The 20,375-nt window shown below is 42.5% G+C and overlaps 3 protein-coding genes across 10 annotated transcripts in view; 1 reads left to right on the forward strand and 2 right to left on the reverse strand.

Annotated features, from left to right (window-relative positions):
• The window catches only part of IPO11 (importin 11), a 99,771-nt gene extending 94,919 nt beyond the window's left edge, over positions 1–4,852 (reverse strand). For 2 of the 5 annotated variants that reach the window (XM_027791219.2, XM_027791221.2), the window contains exons 1-2: positions 4,637–4,852; positions 3,132–3,205 (exon numbers count right to left, since the gene is read on the reverse strand). The gene's annotated coding sequence lies outside the window, so the exon portion shown is untranslated. Of the gene's footprint in view, positions 1–3,131; positions 3,206–3,655; positions 3,709–3,877; positions 3,977–4,636 lie in introns of those variants that run through there. The other 3 variants (XM_055791505.1, XM_055791507.1, XM_055791506.1) reach the window with 3 other exon arrangements.
• A 15-nt stretch (positions 4,853–4,867) lies between these two features.
• Positions 4,868–11,452, forward strand: DIMT1 (DIM1 rRNA methyltransferase and ribosome maturation factor). 2 transcript variants are annotated; one of them, XM_055791512.1, is made up of 12 exons: positions 4,868–5,058; positions 5,340–5,413; positions 5,870–5,956; positions 6,341–6,402; positions 6,510–6,603; positions 6,693–6,742; positions 7,546–7,669; positions 7,778–7,870; positions 8,630–8,694; positions 8,987–9,050; positions 9,543–9,649; positions 10,826–11,452. In XM_055791512.1, the coding sequence occupies exons 1-12, from the start codon at positions 4,998–5,000 to the stop codon at positions 10,866–10,868; spliced, it is 924 nt and encodes a 307-aa protein (XP_055647487.1). In that variant the 5' UTR covers positions 4,868–4,997; the 3' UTR covers positions 10,869–11,452. The 2 variants fall into 2 exon arrangements, with proteins under 2 accessions (XP_055647487.1, XP_055647488.1); XM_055791513.1 differs by having other exon boundaries at positions 4,882–5,006.
• A 1,489-nt stretch (positions 11,453–12,941) lies between these two features.
• KIF2A (kinesin family member 2A) overlaps positions 12,942–20,375 on the reverse strand; it is a 42,485-nt gene continuing 35,051 nt past the window's right edge. For all 3 annotated transcript variants that reach the window (XM_055791509.1, XM_055791508.1, XM_055791510.1), the window contains 3 exons: positions 18,957–19,058; positions 16,506–16,641; positions 12,942–14,692 (listed from right to left, as the gene is read on the reverse strand). In XM_055791509.1, the coding sequence (XP_055647484.1) occupies positions 14,607–14,692; positions 16,506–16,641; positions 18,957–19,058 (324 nt within the window). In that variant the 3' untranslated portion in view covers positions 12,942–14,606. The remainder of the gene's footprint in view (positions 14,693–16,505; positions 16,642–18,956; positions 19,059–20,375) is intronic.

Here is a 20,375-nt window from a genome sequence, read left to right on the forward strand (position 1 = left end):
TGGAAACTTAACTGCATGCATTCTGTAAAGATATTTGATTCTATGAGGGCATTAGCTTGTAACTCATGTTAATGGCAACGTCCCAAAGCACAATTTTAATTACTGCCATGTACAGATGTCTTTGTGAAATCACTTCCTGCAGATAGAACACATCTGTACTTTAGGCATTTAAACCCAGATCTCTCCAATCTGAATTTGTTGTGATCTCCACACACTACCCTCCTTTATTCTCTCCACCCATGACCTTCCCCCCCCCCCCTTTTTTTTTTCTTCAAACCAATGTGTTAGGGCCTCTTCAGATTGTAATTTACACAGAGGACATAAAGATGCTCTTAAGACCTCACAGAACAGCAAAAGCCCATTAATATTGGCTCTAATACTGTGGGACAGAGAGAATTTTCACCTCTTACAAATCAGACTGCTGTTGCAGAGGGAAGTCAGAAGGACGAAGGAAGTGGGTTACACCATAGATGGGTTGCATCACAGGGACAAGGATTTTCTCCAGTCTGTTGGGCACTTCTAGAGCTTAACCCACTGTTGAACAAGTTCTACAAGACTGTCTTGAGATGAAAAAGAGGAGGTGAGTATTAAGTAGCTCATGTTCTTTGGGTACCTTCACATACATGAGGAATGTATAGAGAAATACTGGTAGAGTTTGTTGACCTTATAAACAACATTTCCATAGAAGAAAGGCAGGGTTTGCACTTCAAGTCACAACAGCTATAATTTCCAAGTTTGATCATTGGGTAAGATTAGTGTTTCCATCTTTATTTACTAATCTCAGACTGTCTTCCTAATAAAATGTGAAGAATTTCAGGAGTGTTGCTTGCTTTCTGCTGCTTTTTCTGTGGTTCATACCCATTGCTATTGTAACTAAGTAGCACCCATCAGGTGGGGAAGGAAAAGAAATCTCTTCCATTAGAAAATGTTCAATACCATCAGCTGCAAATCCACGCATGGCTCTGTCATCATGCTGGGATTTTTTCTTGTCTAAGGGAAAAGAGTTTAACCACAAACAAGGAAAAGCTGCTCTCCAAGATCCCACTGAATACACACAGAACACAGACAACAGCATAATCTCGAGTCTCAGTTGACAGGAAAAAAACCCAAACTCAGTCACACCTAGAAGATAAGCAACACATCAAATACAACCCCTCAGCACAATAACACGGTGTCTTCAGAAACCACAAGTACCAATACCAGCTCCTCATCGTTACCATCCAATCTCCTGCACTTCCATTCTCACTCTCAAACTCCTTCATCTCCTTACACTGGCAAAAATCCAGGACTCAAGTTCTGTTCTACTCTTCATTCTTTAATTCCCTTTCTAAGGAAGTATCTGCATACAGTTTACTTCTGAGTCTTTTATTCAGAGAATACTCAGTCTTTTAAATGGTTTGCCATGCAGGTTTCATGTTTTCCCTGAGTATTCAATCCTTCTGATACAGGCAAAAAAAAGTATCCAAGAACTCTTCCCATAACACTGAAATACATCCAAATTAACATCACATGTCAGTTATGAAAACAAAACAAGGATTGCTGTACACCTCCAAGGGAACAAAACAAAGGATTTTATCCATAAGCACTTCCATACGTCACTTTTTCTGGACTTCAGAGAACCCAGTGTAACAACTCATTCATATCTGAACAATTAATTGCATACATTTCTTGTTATCTTTTGCTAAGACTTGAATAAATTCTTTCACACTGTAATGAGGTGCGAGAACAGATTCAGTTAAGATCCTATGAAAACAGAAGGACAAAAAGTGGCAAATATACCACCCAAAACACATAGTATGTTCCCACTGGCAGTAATGCAAATACATACTGGGCTACTTTAAGAGGACCATAGCAAGTAGCTGGAGGGATGTCACTATCCTTTACTCAGCAGTACCTGAGACTGCTTCTAGAATGCAGTCTTCAATTTTGTAAACACAGTTCTCCCTTTCCCCAGTTCAAGAAAGAAGTGTAGAAACCAGAGAGAAACCAAAGCTACTAAGATGGTCTGGGATGTAGAACAAACTACTTATACAAGGAGAGGCTAAGGACTTGTTTAGTGGAAGTGGAGGGAAGACTTCATAGATACAAAAAACTTCCTGAAGGACACTTACAATGAGGACAGAGCCAAACATTTCCTGTCAGCAGATTATACAACTATAAAGCTACAAACTGCAGCTTGGGAGGTTTAAGTAGAAACTTAAGACTGTCTTTCTCAGCACATTTTTTTTAAGAAGAACAGTAAAAACAAAATATTAAAAAAAAAACACCCACCCTGAAAAATTCCTAACAGAAAAAACAGGCAGTAAAAAAAAAAATAATGAATGGGACTATTCAGAATTTCCTTGGATAAAACTCCTAAGAAGCTCTGTCACAGCGTTCAGTACCGATGACACAGAAAAAGAGGAATCAATACAGACAACAGAAGAATACTTTTGATGTTTAATAGCAAGCTTATAGGGATAACCAATCTCATAAAACCAATATCATTCCTTTGGTTTCTTTGTAGTTCAGCTCATTTTAACAGATCTTCAAAAAGTTACGACAGAACACTTGGTAACCACCAGTGTGCAAGAGCTGAAACAGAAATGCAAGTTTCAGTCTGCCCTCATGCTCTGAAACAGCAAAAAACATTTCAGTTTAACCCAGTTGAAGCCTGCTTCTGATAACACAGTTTTAAAATTTTATGTTTGTATAATATATATATTATAACATTATAACATTATAATATAATAACATAATTATGTATTTTTAAAGCACTAGTAACAACAACCATTTTTACATCATTTATACATATAGTAATAAATGCCCTTTCTGCAGAATAGTGTAATGAAAGAATGGGGGCAGAAAAGTAGAAAGTAATGAAAAAAACTGGTGTTGAAAGGAAGTTTCAAGAAACCAAAACCTATAGGGAACACACTATTCGTAAAGACTGGCGTAGTTCTCACAAATTACAAACACTAATTTGAAAGCCGTGTCAAATACATTACAGATGTTACTTCACCTGTGAGACATGGGAAGCAAGGTACATAGAAGCAGAAGCCTGAAGCAGTATCAGCACCATATTTAAAGCCATGTTCTTACGTTGTTACACATGTTATCTTCTTAAGTTAACAAACTGAGAAATAACTCACCAGTGCTGTACTGACACTGCCTTGATTTTAGGGAGAATCAGCTTCACGGCAAAGTTCCACTACAGTTCTTCAACCTGTACGAAGAAAACAATCACCTTTAATAAAGGCCAATACTTGCTATTTCCTGCAAAACCCCAAGTTCTGTCAACAAAACTTTGGAGCTTAATGCACCCTATCCTTCTGGTGCCTTCGCACCAGTTCTAACCGGACAGAAAGCTGTTCCAAGGAGAAATCAGGAAACAGCTCCCGGGAAACGGGTAACTTCTCCTCTTCTGACTATGAGGCAGCACTTTGCCACTGCCAAACAGCATAAAACGTAACCCTGCGCTGCCTCACCCTCGGCGGGCCGCAGGGGCCGGCACACAACACGACACACAACGCAAAAGCCCCGCTGCCGCACCGGCTCGGCACCGCTCCGGGCAGCGCCCGCGAACACCGCAGCGCAGCTCGGGGCTCCCTCCCCCGGGCGCCGCCTGGACCCGGCCCAGAACCCCTTCCGCCCGCTCTCCCTCGCCCCGGCCTACTGCCCCGCCCGCCGGCGTGGTGCCGCCCCCCGGGCCCAGCACCAGCCGGCTCCGCGTCGCGCCACCCGCCCGCCCGCCACGCCGAGGAGGCGGGAGGCCGCCCACCACGCCAGGGCCGCAGCTCGCAGCCACCGCCCGCGTCCCAGCAGCGGTGCCCGCGGCGGCGGGAGGGCCCCGGGCGGCGGGAGGGCCCCGGGCGGCGGGGCGCAGAGCGCGGCTCACCGCTCGCGGAGGCGGGGCAGGCCTGGCGCGCGAGACCCCAGCGTCCCTTACGAAGCTCGCGCCACAAGTCGGGAAGCGGCGCTGCCGCGGCGGCACCCCGCCTACCTCAGCGCGCCGCCGTGACGTCACTGCGCGGCGACACTGCCGGAGGGCGGGGCAGAGGCGGGGCCGTGGCCCCTAAAGCCGGGCCGAGCTGGACGGGGTTCGCGTCCTCGCCCCGACGGTCCTGCAGGTTCCGCCTCCCGGGGGGCGGGCACGGCTGGGGAGAAGGCGAACCCGCGGCCGCGGCCTGCGGGTGCCTCCCGCGATTACCCGAGGCTGGGGCGGAACTGCGCGGTACCAGCGCTGCACGCAGCTGGGCGCTGAGCCGCGCGTCTGACTCGCGTTTTGCTCGCTTGCTCGGGGGCAGCGAACACAAACGCCGTGCCCGACCAAACCCATGCGGGGGCCCGGCGACAGCCAGCGCCCCCCGGCCGCCGTGCCGCCGCCGTACGGCGTGTAGAGGGCGTGTGAGGGTCCTGCTGCCCCATGGGCAGGAATCACCGAGAACAGCCTTTTAAATCGTGTTTTCAGGGTCGAGAAACACGGCTGCGGGTGGGCGGCAGGGAGCGGAGGGAGGCCCCGCCAGGGCGGCGGGAAGCTGCAGCGGCGCTGGGTGTGCACGCACGGCCGCGGTACAAGCAATCCTCCGTTAAAAAAAAAAAATAAAGAAATAAACCGCGTCTTTCGCCTTTCCCCTTCTTCCTCGGTTTCTCCTACCTTCCACTCACCCGCAGCTGACGGGGACCGGGAGCGCTCCGGGCCGCACCCCCCCTGCGCGGGACCGGGGGCCACGTGCTGCACCGGCGGCCGGGCTGGTGTAACTGAGCAAGCGCGGCTGCTGCTGCAGAGCACGCCCGCCGCGCTGCGGGGCTCGCTCCGGGTGGGGTCGTTACGATTTTCCTGGGAAGATCGCGCTCCGCTCCCAAAACGCGCGGGGCTGCGGCGGGGCCTGACGGCGCGGCCCGATCACACCGCCGGGCCGCCTGGGGGCGCTGTCCCCGCCCCCGCCACGGTGCTGCCCGAGAGCCGCGGGGCCGCGCGGCACGTGCGCGGGGAGCGGGGCCGGGCCGGGGCCGCCATGCTTAAGGTGCGGGCGGGGAAGCGGGCGCGGCAGGAGCGTCGGGAGGGCTGCGCCGCCGGTGAGTGCGGGACGGGCTGGGCGGCGGCGCCCCTGGGAACGGCGGGCAGGACCGGGCCCGCCGCCCGGCGCGGCCTGCTCTCGGCCCTGTCCGGGGGGCGCCGCGGTGCTGGGAGCGGTCTCGCCGGCGACCCGGGAGCGGTGGGGGTGGGAGGCTCCCGGCGGGGAGCGCCGCTTGAGCGGGGAGACGCGTCCGTGTTGGCGGCGGAGGAGCCTCGGCCTCGGCCGTGGCGTTCCCGCGGCGCGGGCTGGCAGCGGGAGTAACGCCGCTCTCCGCCTTAGGCGTTCTCTTCAACACCGGCGCCGGCCAGCACATCCTCAAGAACCCGCTCGTCGTCAACAGCATCATCGAGAAGGTGCGCGGCGGGCAGGGCCCGGGGGGCGGCCGGGGCTGGGGGAGCTGGGCCGGAGGGGGGCGGGCTGGGCCGGTGGGCTGGCGCCGGGGGGGAGCACGGGCCGGGGGCTGGCGAGGGAAGAGCGGGGCCGGGGCACGGCCGCCTTCCCCGAGTGTGGCCGAGCGGGCGCTGCGGAGGGTCCTTCACCGCACGTACCGCACCGACACTGCCTTTTTTGCATGGCTTGTTAGTGCGGCTGTTTGCTTGTTTTTCTCCATTTCCAAAGGTCTCTCATAAACTGGCTTTAAGACATTCTTGTTCTCACCGTTTCCCTCGCGTCCCTTTCCAGATGATGCTCGTGCGCCTCTGCTAGCTGACTGCAGCTTTTTCCTGCACTGCATGTACCTCTCATTTTAAAATTAAATGGTTGCTTGAAACGGGTTCTAGAAAAATAACTGAGATGCCCTTGGTCCTTAGGCAGCCCTACGACGCACAGATGTCGTCCTGGAAGTCGGCCCAGGAACTGGTAACCTGACAGTGAAGATGTTGGAGAAAGTAAAAAAAGTGAGTGTGAATTTCCCCCCCACGCCTTCCCAAGCTCTAACCACATTGTGGCTTAGACTATGGCAGATATAAGGATGTTCATCTGCTTGATTCAAATAAAAGACTTACTTGATAGGTATTTTTCTTAACTTTTGCATAACTCATTTGAGTTCTTAAATGTTCGTGTAATTCTTGTACGGTTCTATCAAAGTATATTGCTGTTACCCGTTTATGTGGTAAGGCTCACTTGTTTCTGAGGAGCCAGGAGGGTGCATAGCCTAATAGGGATTTTTTAAGAGTTTTTCAAACCTTTAGCAAGAGATACAGGATTTTTTTACAACTGAAATTTTAGTTTCATTTAGGAGGAGTTGTATGAAGTTGCAGACATATATACTTTGTTTTCAGGTTATTGCTTGTGAAATTGACCCTAGACTTGTTGGTGAACTTCAGAAGAGAGTCCAGGGCACGTAAGTATCAATGTGAAAATAGCAAGCATTTAATGCAGTAGGGCTGCTTGGGCAAAAACTTTGGCAACAGGTGTCTCTGAGGATAACTACAGCTTATTTTCCACCAGGTGTCTGGCAAACAGACTTGAGATCAAGGTTGGAGATATCTTGAAAACAGACTTACCATTCTTTGATGCATGTGTGGCTAACCTGCCTTACCAGGTATGGGCTAAACAACATGGTTAAAACCTTTTTCTTTTTGAATGATAATTGCCCAGAAATTATACTAATGTTACTACTCTTTTCCTCAGATTTCTTCACCTTTTGTTTTCAAGTTGTTGCTTCATAGACCTTTTTTCAGGTATGTGGAAGAACAGAGCTCTGCATTACCTGATAGACAAAAAAAATAGTTGTAAAAATACTCCCCAAAATTTTTTTCGTTCTCTGAAATACCAGTTTGATGGATCAGAGCTGTGCCAAAATATTTCTGTAACGTGAAACCTGCTGGTGCCTGGAAATTAGTTTATGTCAATGTATTAAGCATGAGGAGAAGATTCAGTCTTGGCATCAGTGAGTGTCCAGCTGATGAAAACCGGAGTTGCACTTCTTTACACTAGTATTATAACTAATTGTTGTTCCAGGGATAAGTAGGGCATCATAGCATTTCAAATGCTGTCCTACGTGAGAAAGGAAGAGTGGAAAGGGTAGCATCAAAACCGAGACAATTCCTTTTGTCTGGTCTGAAAATATAACTGCCCAGGTATTCTGTCTGTTCAGTTCTTGATTTCTCTCACTGAAGCGCGAACTAATACTAGTGACATTACTGGTCAGTTTTTAGAGCTAGAGAGTCTGGATTTGAAGGACTTAAGGTAGAATTATTCAAAATGATTTGTTACAGTCAGGCACAAAACTCTGAGACTACCCTCTGTCTCTTTGATCCTGATCTATTTAGCAGTATAAAGAATCAAAGTCTGTTGTAGCTTTAAGGAGATTTAGATGGTTTCACCAAGTTTTGCAGGTTTTTTTTAATGCACTTTGAGCTAATTAAGGCAGAGTTCATTTATAACAAACTTTCATTGCTTCTAAGCACTGAGACAATCCTGTTGGCTTTTGACATAAAAGTTGATTACTTAGAATACATTTTCTCATTTCTGTTCTTCTCAGGTGTGCAATACTTATGTTTCAAAGGGAATTTGCACTTCGCTTGGTTGCAAAACCAGGAACTAAACTGTACTGCAGACTGTCTATTAATACTCAGTTATTAGCTCGAGTGGACCATCTGATGAAGGTACATCATTCTGCGTTAGCTAACAGAGCTATTAAAGGTAGAAGAATGTTTCTAGGAATGTGAGGATTTGCTGCTTATTCATACAGCTGCCTGACTTCTGACTAATAGGTTGGAAAAAACAACTTCAGGCCCCCTCCCAAAGTCGAATCCAGTGTTGTCAGAATAGAGCCAAAGAACCCGCCACCACCTATCAACTTCCAGGTAAAGCACTGTATGCTCTAATAACAGTATAACGTAGTAGCGGTAATACTTAATTTCATTTTACTTTCTACTTATTAATGTAATATAGTTCCATCTGCTGTTTTCACTACTAAGCTAAGTACCAGTTACTTACTGGCATTTACTTACATCCAAAACACTTACTCCTCTACTGATCAGGCTTGCGTTAGGATCTTACTTGAATGTGCCACCATCAATTCAGGTACAGCTTTGTTTACAGTATTTCTGACAAGACTGAGGTCCCATCCCCTTGTTGAAGAGTTGCTAGTAATAACATCCCTTTCATTGTGGTTTATATCTCCCAGAGACCCTTCTGGCTGATGGCTTCATTTGTTATGATCAAAGGAGTATTTGTGAGAAGCCTTATTCTCAGATGAGTGTGTATATTCTCAGAAGACAGATGTTACAGGATAGTAAAATTTACTTTTAAAACGCTTTGATCTTCAGTACCATTGACTAAGGTTAGCTGTATTTTCTTCCAGGTATCTCCATTCTTGGCACATCAGATCTGGCCAGTAGTGCCTAGGTACAAAAAAGAACAATTCAGAGGTTTTTGAGGGTGAAATACCTCCTCTGTATTGCTTCGTCCAAGACAGGACTGGTTTTGTATTGTTTAGAAAGATGTTTTCCTGAAGGATTTTTCTTTGTGTTCAGTATTACTGTGAAACAGTCAGTAGTGACTGTTCCTGTTTGTAGTAGCTGTATGTTTCTTTCTGTAAATTCTGAAACTTTTGATTTCAGGAGTGGGATGGTCTGGTAAGGATAGCCTTTGTTAGGAAAAACAAGACACTCTCCGCAGCATTTAAGTAAGTAACTCCTGTTAAAGTCTTTTCAAAGTTTGAGAACCTATCCAGTTAACCATTGCTTTTGTGCAACTGAATAAATAGCTGCATTATATGCATGCCAGCACAATCAGAGGTAAACCATGATGGAGGATTTATGCTGCCATCATAAGCTTTTTCTTTCCGAAGACTAGGCATCTGTTTAAAAAGAACAGCTCTGTGTAGTTGTCAGATTTATAGTAAAGATTAACAACTAATCGAGTAAAAAAAACTAGCTGAAGCTCAGTTAAAAAGGAAAACTTTTTATTTCTCTCAGGTCAAGTGCTGTAGAGCAGTTGCTGGATCATAATTACCGAATTCATTGTTCCTTACATAATAAAGTAAGTTCCTTTCAAATATATCAGATTCTATTTCTGTGTACTGTGACCTATATACTGACTTTTTTAAGAGTAAAAAATTAACAATGAAAAGCTTAACATGTTAAAACATTTTCTGAGAGGGTTTGAGGGAGGGAGGAACTTACCTCTTAATGAAAAATCTAAAAGGGCACTAAATTTCAGTGAAAAAGCTGAGTATGTTATTAATACATTGCTTATACATGTCTCAAGGACTTTTACTAATCTAGTAAGGAAGCTTTCTGTGTCTGCTTAGCAATACTGTTCTCATTCATTTTTAGTGAATGAGCTAAAGTATAAGAATTCAGATACAGGAACAGAAGAATGCAATAATCCATACAAGAAGAAAACACAGCTTATTTCTGTGACTTGAAAGAAGAACTATTTTAAAAGCAGGGAAAGAATATATGACTTAAATGAACACTTTTCTGTGCTATGAATAGAAAATGAATTTGTATCCTATTTTTCCATTGACAGGAAATACCTGAAAACTTCAAAATTGCAGAAAAAATACAGACAGTCCTAAAAAATACTGGTTACTCTGAAAAACGAGCCCGTTCAATGGATATAGATGATTTCATTAGGTATTTTTCTGTCTTTTTCTTTTTGTGCCTCCCTCTTAAGTTTCTTCAAAATTTATCTGCATCTGTACCTGCGTAGCACAGGTTAGTATTAGGTTATGCAGGAGTACTAGTGTGTTCTTCTCAATACCAGACGCTCCTTCCTTCCAGTTCTGAACATGAGTAAACACTTAAACTGTATTTTAGCTGCTGCTTACAGTATTGAGAAACTACTAGATACAAAGATCCCTATTCCTGGTATGTGTGTACTAGACCCTTCTGTGTCTCCTTCAAAAGTGGCTTTAAGATGATCAGAGGGCTGGAGCACCTCTCCCCTGAAGACAGGCTGAGAGAGCTGGGGTTGTTCAGCCTGGAGAGGGGAAGGCTCTGGGGAGGGAGACCTTATAAGCGGCCTTCCAGTACCTAAAGGGGGCCTACAGGAATTCTGGAGAGAGAGTTTTTAGTAGGGTGTGAAGTGATAGAACAAGGGGTAATGGTTTCAAATGGAAAGAGGGTAGATTTACATTAGATGTTAGGAAGAAATTCATTGCTGTGAGGGTGGCGAGACACTGGAACAGGTTGCCCAGAGCTGCTGTGGGTGCCCCATCCCTGGCAGTGCTCAAGGCCAGGCTGGATGGGGCTTGGAGCAACCTGGGCTAGTGGAAGGTGTCCCTGCCCACGGCAGGGGGGCTGGAACTAGATGATCTTTAAGGTCCCTTCCAACGCTAACCATCCTACAAATGTGTTACAATTTCACTGGAGAATTACACAGCCCGTCTCTGTCTTCAGGATTAGACTGTAGTCTATAGCATAATTTGGAAATTTGAGCAATTAATTGCTGTATTCTGCTTTGACTTCTAGTCAGTTGATTTAAGTGGCAACACAAATCCTTTCCAAATTTAAGATAAAAATTCCTTTGTTTCTCAGCATGACACTGCAGCTACTGCTCTTTAAAGAAAGGTAGTAAACTTGATAGGATACAATATAACTAACTGCACTGAACATAAACCTGCATCCCCAAGATGGAAAAATTGCCAATTGCCAGTTCTAAGATTTATAACAGTTCTTCATTGCAGTTGAACAGTGATGGCAGCTTTCATGCTAGTTTCGTATGTTCTTTGCCAGCCAGCATTTTTAGAAGTGCCTTAAGCTGAAGTATAAATTCGTAGAAATCTTAACCTAAGTATTTCACTCTTTCAGATTGCTGCATGGCTTCAATTCAGAAGGCATCCATTTCTCATAGATTCTACTAGAAGATGAAGGATGCTCCGTATTTTTAGTCTTGCCTAAGGCAGAGTGACTGCAGGACAAGCTCTTCTTGCAGAAGCAACAAACAGAATACAGTGTACATGCTCCAGTTCTAAAACATTACGTGGAATTTTATCACAGATAGTAGGCAAGAAGCTGCTGCTCTGTATTTTAAAAGCAACAAATTTTTTCATCACTGAAGTGAGGCGCTGGACATCCACATGAGTGTATTTTTAAATATACCAAATAATGTGGATTGATGCTGCCATAATTCATGAGAATTAAAATTCATCATAAGAGAAATCTGTTCTCTCATCATAAACTTCAACTCAGTATATTCTTGCACAGTACTCAGCCTGAGTTGACCAGCAGTCTGGTCTGGTCAACAAAAACAGTTGTCATTCCATTTTTGGGGGGATTTTGTTCTTTGTTTTAAAGTGCATTTAAACACTTCCTTTTGATTGAAATGCTTGTCTCTTCCATTTGTCTTCTGGTAGCTAACCTGCATTACAAGTCTGTTAGTAATCTGTTTCTCTTGGAGAAATCCTGGTAACTGTTTCTCATAAACATGAGCATTTATCTTGTGGTCTTGGTATTATTTACAGAAATCTTTCTTAAGGTACATGAAACTACTAGTGTCATCTCCTTTACCCCTCCTTACTGTCATCAAACCATTGCAGGAACCAGCAGGAAACTACCCAAGGGCCACTGCTCATAAAAACATAGATAGAAGCGGCTTTTTTTGTCAACTGTAAATTTAAGCAGCTGGTTTTGCAAGACTGTCACCCTTCAAGGTAAGGAGGATTTTTAGCATAGATCAAAGCTTTCTGTGAGTGTCTTAATATAGTTTGAATTACATATATTTGTTAATAAGGCAGACTTTTTCCCAAGGAAGTCTGCATTACCTTTGCATAGCAGCTGTCAAAAACCCACTTTGTTTTGTCATACAAGTAAGTAATTGTTAACCCTGGGGTATCGTGCAGGGGTGACTGTGTGACTCTGTATTAACTACTGTATATAATGTTATTTCTTTCCATAAGACAACAGTATGTGGGGAACAAGCAGATTAGCAAAAACTCCTCCAAGATAGAGCTTCATTTTATACACCTCTAACGTCAGTTCCTTAAGCGCCATTGATTTAGAAAAGTGAATTTGCAGGCATCCCAAGAGGTTGTCTTGGAAGGCTGAATTGCTTATTTAATAATTCAGTGATTCTAGTGCTGCTTCACTGTACATGGGTGATGTAGGTAGCCACGGCAACATCCTCAGAGTAGTACAGAAGGAACAAATGCTGAAGATTGGCATCACACTTCCTAAATGCTTTTCTAGGATGGAAGCCAAGAATAAAAAGCTTGTCTGAGTCCTGTTCCAGGTAATTCTAGTCCATTGTGGTAGTGGACCACATATACTCCAGTGCTGTATCAGTTTATCTTGAGTCTTGCTGCTTCAGTATCTGTAGATCTGACCTTTACTGTGGGCTCTGTCACAAAGGATGACTTAGGTAGCAGATGCCACCTTAAAGCTGTGTCTGACAGGACACTTCATTTACAAGGCTTGGTAAAAAGCTGCTGAAATTGAAATTGTCCTTCCTGGCCTCTTTAGAAGCCACTGTAAACCACAGCCTGGTTGTGGCTTCCATGGAGGAATAGCAGGGAAGCCACTTTTTTCCTCTACATAGAAGTCTCAATCTTCAGAGACTTTTTACAAAGTACAATTTCTCTAGAGCAGCTTCAAAGAAACCCTCAGGTATTACACAACCTGTACCATCATCTGCTAACACAAGCAGACTTGTATTTATTGGCTCCATTTTCATATTTTTTTTTAAAGTAATTATGCTCAGATATGTGGCATTTCTTCTCAGACCTGCTGCAAAAACTAATGTCAGGGCAGTGTGCTGGGGAAAGTCTTTCTGTATGGCAAATTTGTACAGAAGAGTTGGCTCCAGAAGCAAATACTCATTCTGAGATCAGACCCTTTCAAAAGCAGTAACTGCAACGTGCTTACAAAGTAAAACCCTTCCCAAAGAATGACAGAACTTTCAGAGAAGTGAATTCTGATTTTTACTTTATTTAATAGCTTATTTTTTTCAAACACATTATGTAAAATCAACATTGTTGTTTCAGTTTTCATGTTTACACATGGGAGTTTGTTTTTTCTTTTTAACCATGATGCAGTAAGAGCTTGATGGCCTGCCTTTGTATGGGAGATACAAACAAATGCTACAAGAATCCCTGGCTCATGTAACTCTCTTTTTGTGCCAGGCCTTGATGGGAATAAAGGGAAGGAAAGGGAAAAACTGGCTCTTACTCCAAAAGTTAACTTTTAAACAATTCCAGGGAAAGTGCCAATAAGAACTCCTAGAAAGAGGGAGAACTCCCAGAAAGGTCTACAATTGTTCATCTGACAAGAAGTTCTTACATGAAAGGTCAATCTTTTTTGCATACTGCTTTGCAAAAATAAAAAGTACCACCACCCAAGAAGTGCTGATACACATGGCACCGATTCATGAGAATTCAGGTGCCTGTGAGATTTCTGTTGGTGCTAGGTAGAGGTATTGTACATAATCCCCATATGGCGCAATTTCACCTCACTTCAGCTGCCGGCATGGTACAAAGGGAAAAACAGGTATTGGCTACTTGTTTTTAAAGCAACAGTGCTACTCAAACTACAGTTAATGTACATGTAAGTTTGTCATGCATCAAAAGCCAGATTTTAACAGTATGTGAAAGGCCAATATGTATGTATTTAGCTGGATCCCTGAACTTTGACAGTTATCCTATCCATATGCAGAAGTCAGATCGTACCTTTAATCTGACAGCATTGTCACACTATACCACACACTGTATATCTGCATTATCCTAAGATACAAGTCTTCTCAGTACTTAAACATTAGCCTTTTTTATACATCAACTAATTTGTATTTTTGTTTCTTTGTTCTGATTTTTTTTTTTTTTTTACAGATAAAATGTTAGAATTCTATAACCATTCTTTATGGTATTCAAATAAATCTAAATTCCAGATTTTTTGCAAGGAAGATGGAAAGGCCAACTGTTTGTCCACTCCAACAGCTCTTGCAGTTTCTGTTCAAATGATATGGCACATCCTTGTGAAATCAAACTAGCCACTAAAAAAGCCAAAAAGTATGAGAACACATTAAAAATGTGCACACGCTAAAGTAATTTATATTGACAAATAAGGAATGTTGTTTATTAAGGCTGTGCTTTAAAAAGAGGATGTTTAGGGTTAAGTAGCCTTCATCAAGGCACAGAACTAGCTAGAGGTAAGCACAGCTGTCTGTACCAGACAAGTTATGTACAGCCACTAGTGAGGTGTGCATGCATGCAAACACAATTTAAAACTGCACAGCTGGTCTTTGTAACAAAACTGACCATTGTTAAAAGGAAATTCTTTGACTTTTCAATGGCCAGTTTTACTTCATTATTAAAAACATGGCAAATATTCCCAAACGTAAAGAAATATTTTAAACAAAGTGCTGCACAGATCTAAACCCTGCATGGTTGTGCTGTCTGGTCTAGAAGCATTTTGTAGACATCATAGGAGCATTTCACACAAAACTGAAAATGTCATTCAGATGACTAAAACAGGACATTTCCACAGACATTTCTAACGCTTTTACATTTTCAAGTAGTCGAGTTCTTACGGCCACTGGGTTTTTTAAATGTGTGCTACAGCAGTACAGGTTCATGGATTCCTTTAGCAGCAAAGGCCTACTTCAAGGGGCACGTGGTCTTTTCAGGTTGATCTGTTTACTGGCCTGTTCTTCCTCTTGTAGAGCTTCCCGGAAAGATTTCACTTTGTCTTTAATGAAAAAGAGAGAATGAGTAATGAAGTGCCTGTGCCCAGCACAGATCTTGAAACAAAGCCCTGATGCACAACAAAGAACATTCCTCCACACAAAACAGCTGACACCACAAACAAGGGGATTAATATAAGCTTCAATTCAATACTCGCCATGCTAACAGGCTGCTTAGCAACTTAGTCCCTTTTTAGATGCTACCCCTGTTTCTAGGCAGGATAGGTCTGGAAATGGCACAATTTCATTCCCAGCATGTAACCTGTTGACACTGAAATTCTGCTTCTGACTTAAGAGTATAGGGAGATACACACCAGATGCATCCTTTTCCTTACTAGCACCTTCCAAACCATCCTTAGAGGCACACACAACTGTATTTAGTGTACAATCAGGCACTTATGTACATTCTAAAACTAGGTGGAGCAAATTCTACCCCCTCCTGTTTTTCTGTGAATGGGAAAGCATTTGTGATTAAATTCTGGAAGTTATTTAACAAAAATAGATGCATACATCATTCATTTATTTCACTGTAACCATAACAAGAATGGGAGAAACCTGAGAGAGGAAGTGTGGCATCCTTTTGTATATCTATTCCTGTCCCCCTCCATTCCCCAGTCACATTGCCAAGAATGGGAAGAAGGAAACTAAAATGACAGCATAAAAGGTGTCAGTTCCAGAGTGACAGGAATAAAAGCTGAAATACTCTGTGATCATTATGTGCCATGAGCAGAACACACAAGATACTGGGAGAATGAATTTTTGACTTAACAGTTCTTCCTTCCTGTAAAGCTATATATGCATCATGCTGCTTGTAAAGATGCAATAATCTCTTGGATAGCCTTTACCTCCAGTACATTGTTTCAAAAGCAGTATCTAGTAAGTTCTCAAAGAACAAGAAGTCACCTAAACTGTGTTTATCACTGCTGGTGCCTCAAATGGTCTTTTTCTGAAGAAGAGGCCATCATCCATACATAAAAAGCAAAGGAATGTACCTCCAATGCTTTGCTAAAGTATGCTGGCACCAATGCATGCTTACAGGGCAAGCAGGCCACATCTTATTTGCTTGATGTATTCTTCTAACTTAGAGAACATACTCAGACTAAGTAAAGAGTAAGATTATCTTATAAGGAGTTTTTTAACACAGATGAAAAAAACTGACCCACACCCCTCAGCCCCCAACCTCACCCTTGAACTTTTACCAGTATAGCAAATCTCCTGGAGTCCAAAGAGTTTCAGAAACTAAACCTAAAAATTCAACTCCCATGAGGTACCAAGCTGACAAGCTGATTTTTGAAGACAAGTGCAAGAGTCAATTTTGGGCACTAAGAATTACCCCCAGTTTGTTTTTCACCAAAGCAGCTGGCAAAATTCAGGCAGAAAGACTACTGAAGCAAAAAGTAAGCGAACAACCAAGCTACTCAGCTTGATGCTACTCTTAAGCAAAATCTTTAAAATGACGGCCAGCTCCCTGCTGCACTGCAGACTGCAACAGAGCAGGAACTGGAAATTCCTGCTCCTTTTTCCTCATTGCATTACCTTATTTTTTCACAGAGTTCATTTGGATTTTCTTTTTCTCTCCTCTATTGTTTTGGAACAAAGGAAAAGGAAAGTTGGAGGATCAAGTTTATACTTCCTAGAGGTAAAGCAGATAATTCTTCCTGAAAACTAGATGAACTGAGCACAGGGCAGGACAAGGGAGAAAAGACCCTAAAACGTAACTACACTCTTTTCCCCCTCCTCATTATTACTGTGAGTCTCCATGCCATATGAAAATACATGCTAGTAATACACAAAAAAAGTGATTAAAAAGTAATCTACCTCTAAGTTCGGTCAGAGTATCAATTTTTTGTTCTAGAATTGCTTCAAGTTGGGTAGCGTAAGAATCCACATCATAGTCTACTTCTTCTGTCATCGCAAGAAGAGCTTTTTCCTCTTCCAGCCATCTAATAGATTCCTAGATAAAAATTAAAAAAACTAAATACATTAGCAAAATTTCAAGACAAGCTTCAAGACAAAGAGCTCAATTAGACCTTTTCTCAACATGACCACACTTTTTAGTTTCTAGTCACCTCAATGTAACAGATTTCAATCCTAATATTAAACTTTATTGTTAATTTGGCAAAACTGAAACCTTATTCCTAATTCAGCAATACTGTATGTTTTCTACATTGTTTCTTAATGCCAGCAGTCACACCACTAACAGGTAACCAGTTCTCTTCAAATCCAGAACATACATGGTTGTAAACCTAAGAAACTCAACAGAACTTTACGTCACGACTATATCCCTTCTAACAGGTATTGAAATTAGAAGTCAGACTTCAGTCTTAAGTATGGGCTGGTTGCCACTGGCTATAACCATAGTGTCATTATACAGTCAAGGAGCCAAGACAATTCTGTTTGGAGAGTTTGGAAAGCAGCTGTATAAAAGAGCAGCTATTTTAAGCTCACTATTGCATGAGCTAACTCCCCAGATACTTAAAAGTACAGTAAAGGTTGGTTAAAGCAGCTCTTAGGCATCTTTGCACTGCAAGTATTACAAAAAATAAAAAAGAAGGGGGGTGGGGGAAGTCTTGCAGCAAAGAAGAATGCAACCAGCATCTTAAGGGTTACAGAACCATGCAAAACCGATCAGGAGAACTGTCCCCATTGGAAATGCTTTGATTTAAAAAAAAAAGCAAGCAGCTGACAGTTCTAGGCATGCTGTGCCTGAAATACTAAAATTAAGTCTTTCCCTCTGTGCACAGTAGCCCAATATTGAAAGCATGGTCCAAGCTCCATGTATATTTTCTGGCTTTTAGGACAGATTGGGATTTACATCGGGATAGGATTAATCTCATCTAATGTAAACTCGTACATCCTAGACACAAGGGAAGACCAACACCTCTAGAGCATGATTCATTCTGTTGGCCTATTTTAGACCTTTTGGTTAGGAAAGATGTTTTGTATGAGGAGCTTCCAGGAGGAAGCTGACAGAAGACAACTTCTACCTGGTACAGCTGGTAGATTTTGTATTGGTGCAGCCCACCTCCACCCACAGCATGAATGAATAAGCTACGCTCCAAACAAAGGGAGCTGTAGCTCAAACACATTTCCTTCCAGCGGCTGCTGGGAGGAGCAGTAATCTCCAGCAGAAGGCCAGATGGACACACAGAGGCAGTAACATCTTCACTAATGCAGCTTGTCTCTCCAGAAGTTGCAAGCATTAGGAGACAGCTTAGGCATATGGCATATGACTTCCACACTTGTGCATGTTTTACTTCGGGGCTGATGTTTCATAATAACTAAATCTCTACATCTGTCGTAAAATGTGTTACTTAGCATCCTGCTGTATTATGAACACACATCAATGTTCCACCAAGTTAGATATCTAAATTGAGAAGAGTGTGTATTCCCTATAGGTTTAATAGTCTGCTGTTTGCTTGCAGCAGATGTGCCGAACAGACAGTCTGCCTGAAGACTCTAAGGTTACAAACAGAAGCAACTAATATTTCCTTCTGAAAACTAGTAACTCATACTTATTGCTACAATTTATTTGTGAATATAACAGGCTCCATGGCGCTGACCAGCACTACACTGCATGGGCAGTATTCCTTCCAAAGACCCCAAAGGGCAAGTGAAAACCTTTATCTGTAAAAAAGGAAGCAAACAGGCAATTAGAAACATATGTGTCTCTTCTGGATCTCGCAGGGGGTGATGTCACAAAAGGATACTCAGATCAGATACTTGGAGGGAGTACTGCAGTATCTTAGAGGGAGATGACCAAACAGAAATGCTGGTGATAGAAACATTACTATTAATTTTCAGCTCTGACATAGGAATATTGGCAGTGAAATTGAAAATGTCAAAACCCATCTGAATAAACTCCCTGTAACTAAGGAAACATCACAGTCACTAATGCTGGAAAAAAAAAAAGACTACAACAAAAAACACAGTGAACAGTAAAAATAGTAAAAAGAAAACAGCAACTTTTCTTACAATGAATGCAGTCTAGTTAGGAATATTTCTTAAGAAGAAAAGGAACATTTTACTAATTTTCTGGGATCATACAGACATATGCTTCTCTCTCATCATGGGGAAAAAGGTAAGTGGTTATGGGATCTATCCCTGTTTGTTTGCCACAACAGGCTTAGCATAATAAAACAATTTAGAAATCTCTGACAGCAATGGAATGACCAGATGACATCCTACATCTCCCAAGAGTATGCACTTTCACTGGGAAAACCTGAATTCCTAGATTAGGATAAAAGAAAGTAAAGCTCCATCTTTTACCTGGAAGACAGTCCTGTGATCTTCTACCACTTGCTCTTCCATTTCTACCATTTGTGACACAGCTTCATGGAAAGTAAACAACTGTGGAGAAACTTCCTCTTCCTAAAAACAATAGTTAAGCTTGTTAGTCTAGAAAAAACTGGCTACAGGAAATACATTGAACATGATCCATCTCTCCACAGAAGATAAAATAAATATGCAGAAGGAAGAACTTGTCAAAAATAGAATTTAATACTTCTACCAAGAGAATCTCCAGAGATATGTGGAGAGGGCAATAAATTCAAAATACTCATATAGTTAATTTTAATTTATATTCAGTAAAAATTTCCAGCCGCTAATCCTAGTGAATACCAGAAAATAGAATATTCCACATTACAAAAACAAGGTAAAATGGTAATAGAGGAAGTCACAAGAAGGCGGCTAACTTCTAATAGGTTTTAATGCCTACAGAACACTGGTTTTCTGTCAGGGCTTTTTTTGTGTGTATATTGCAACAGACAGAAAACAATTTTCAAAAAAAGAGAACAGCAATTATATTCAATACATTTCAGGAAATCAAAATATAATTGATCCTTTGGGAAAAAAATGGAATGAATGTAAAGTGGGAAGTCTAAAATGTACACAGTGACTAAAATTAGAAGACTGCATAACATGGATTTACAAACGGGCAAATAGGGCTTCTTTAGAAACGAAGAGTTAGCAATCAAAGGGGAAAGCATTACGTAGGCTGTAATTAAGGTTTCAGCAAGTCAGTATAGTTCCTTATATGATGCCTTTGAAATCTTTTTAAAAACATACTGTAAAAATTTATTTTTAGTTCCACACGAACAATGAAAAAGTATGACATGGAAGAGTATCTGCCTGGAAGGACTGTCTAGTAGGAAGCTCTAGGAGTCACTAGCACATTCTTATAAAATAAAGAGTCCTGGAAGAAAAGCCAGTTACTAAAATGTGAAATACAGCAGACACCATGAAGTATCTGAGAAGACAGAAAGTAACTTAGGATAGTAAGAATTTTTCTTTTCTATCTTTCATCAGCATTTTCACAAATCAAATTTTAATCCCTGTTGAACATTTAAGGAACCAGGACTAGAGCCAATAATCGGCAATGAGGGGAAAATGCCTGTTAAAAGATGTCCCAGCAACCTACTCCTGCAGCCCGGACAGATGTGCTGGGAACATAATGTGTTCTGCCAAGCAATGCACTGGGGTTTCACCCCAGGAAAATCTGAACACCAGGAAGAGGAATGATGGGTAGCTAGATTTCTAAAGGCAAAGAAAGGGAAACTCGATTGAAATGGGTGTGGCATTCAGGGGAAACCGCTCAAAAACACAAGGGTGTTAAATTCAGATGAGTGTCCCAGGATACTTCTAACTGCCTAAAAATATCTGAAGCTATACAGGAAAAAATGCACACTA

The sequence above is a fragment of the Falco peregrinus genome, chromosome Z (genome assembly GCF_023634155.1).
Source record: "Falco peregrinus isolate bFalPer1 chromosome Z, bFalPer1.pri, whole genome shotgun sequence".
Classification (NCBI taxonomy): Eukaryota; Metazoa; Chordata; class Aves; order Falconiformes; family Falconidae; genus Falco; species Falco peregrinus.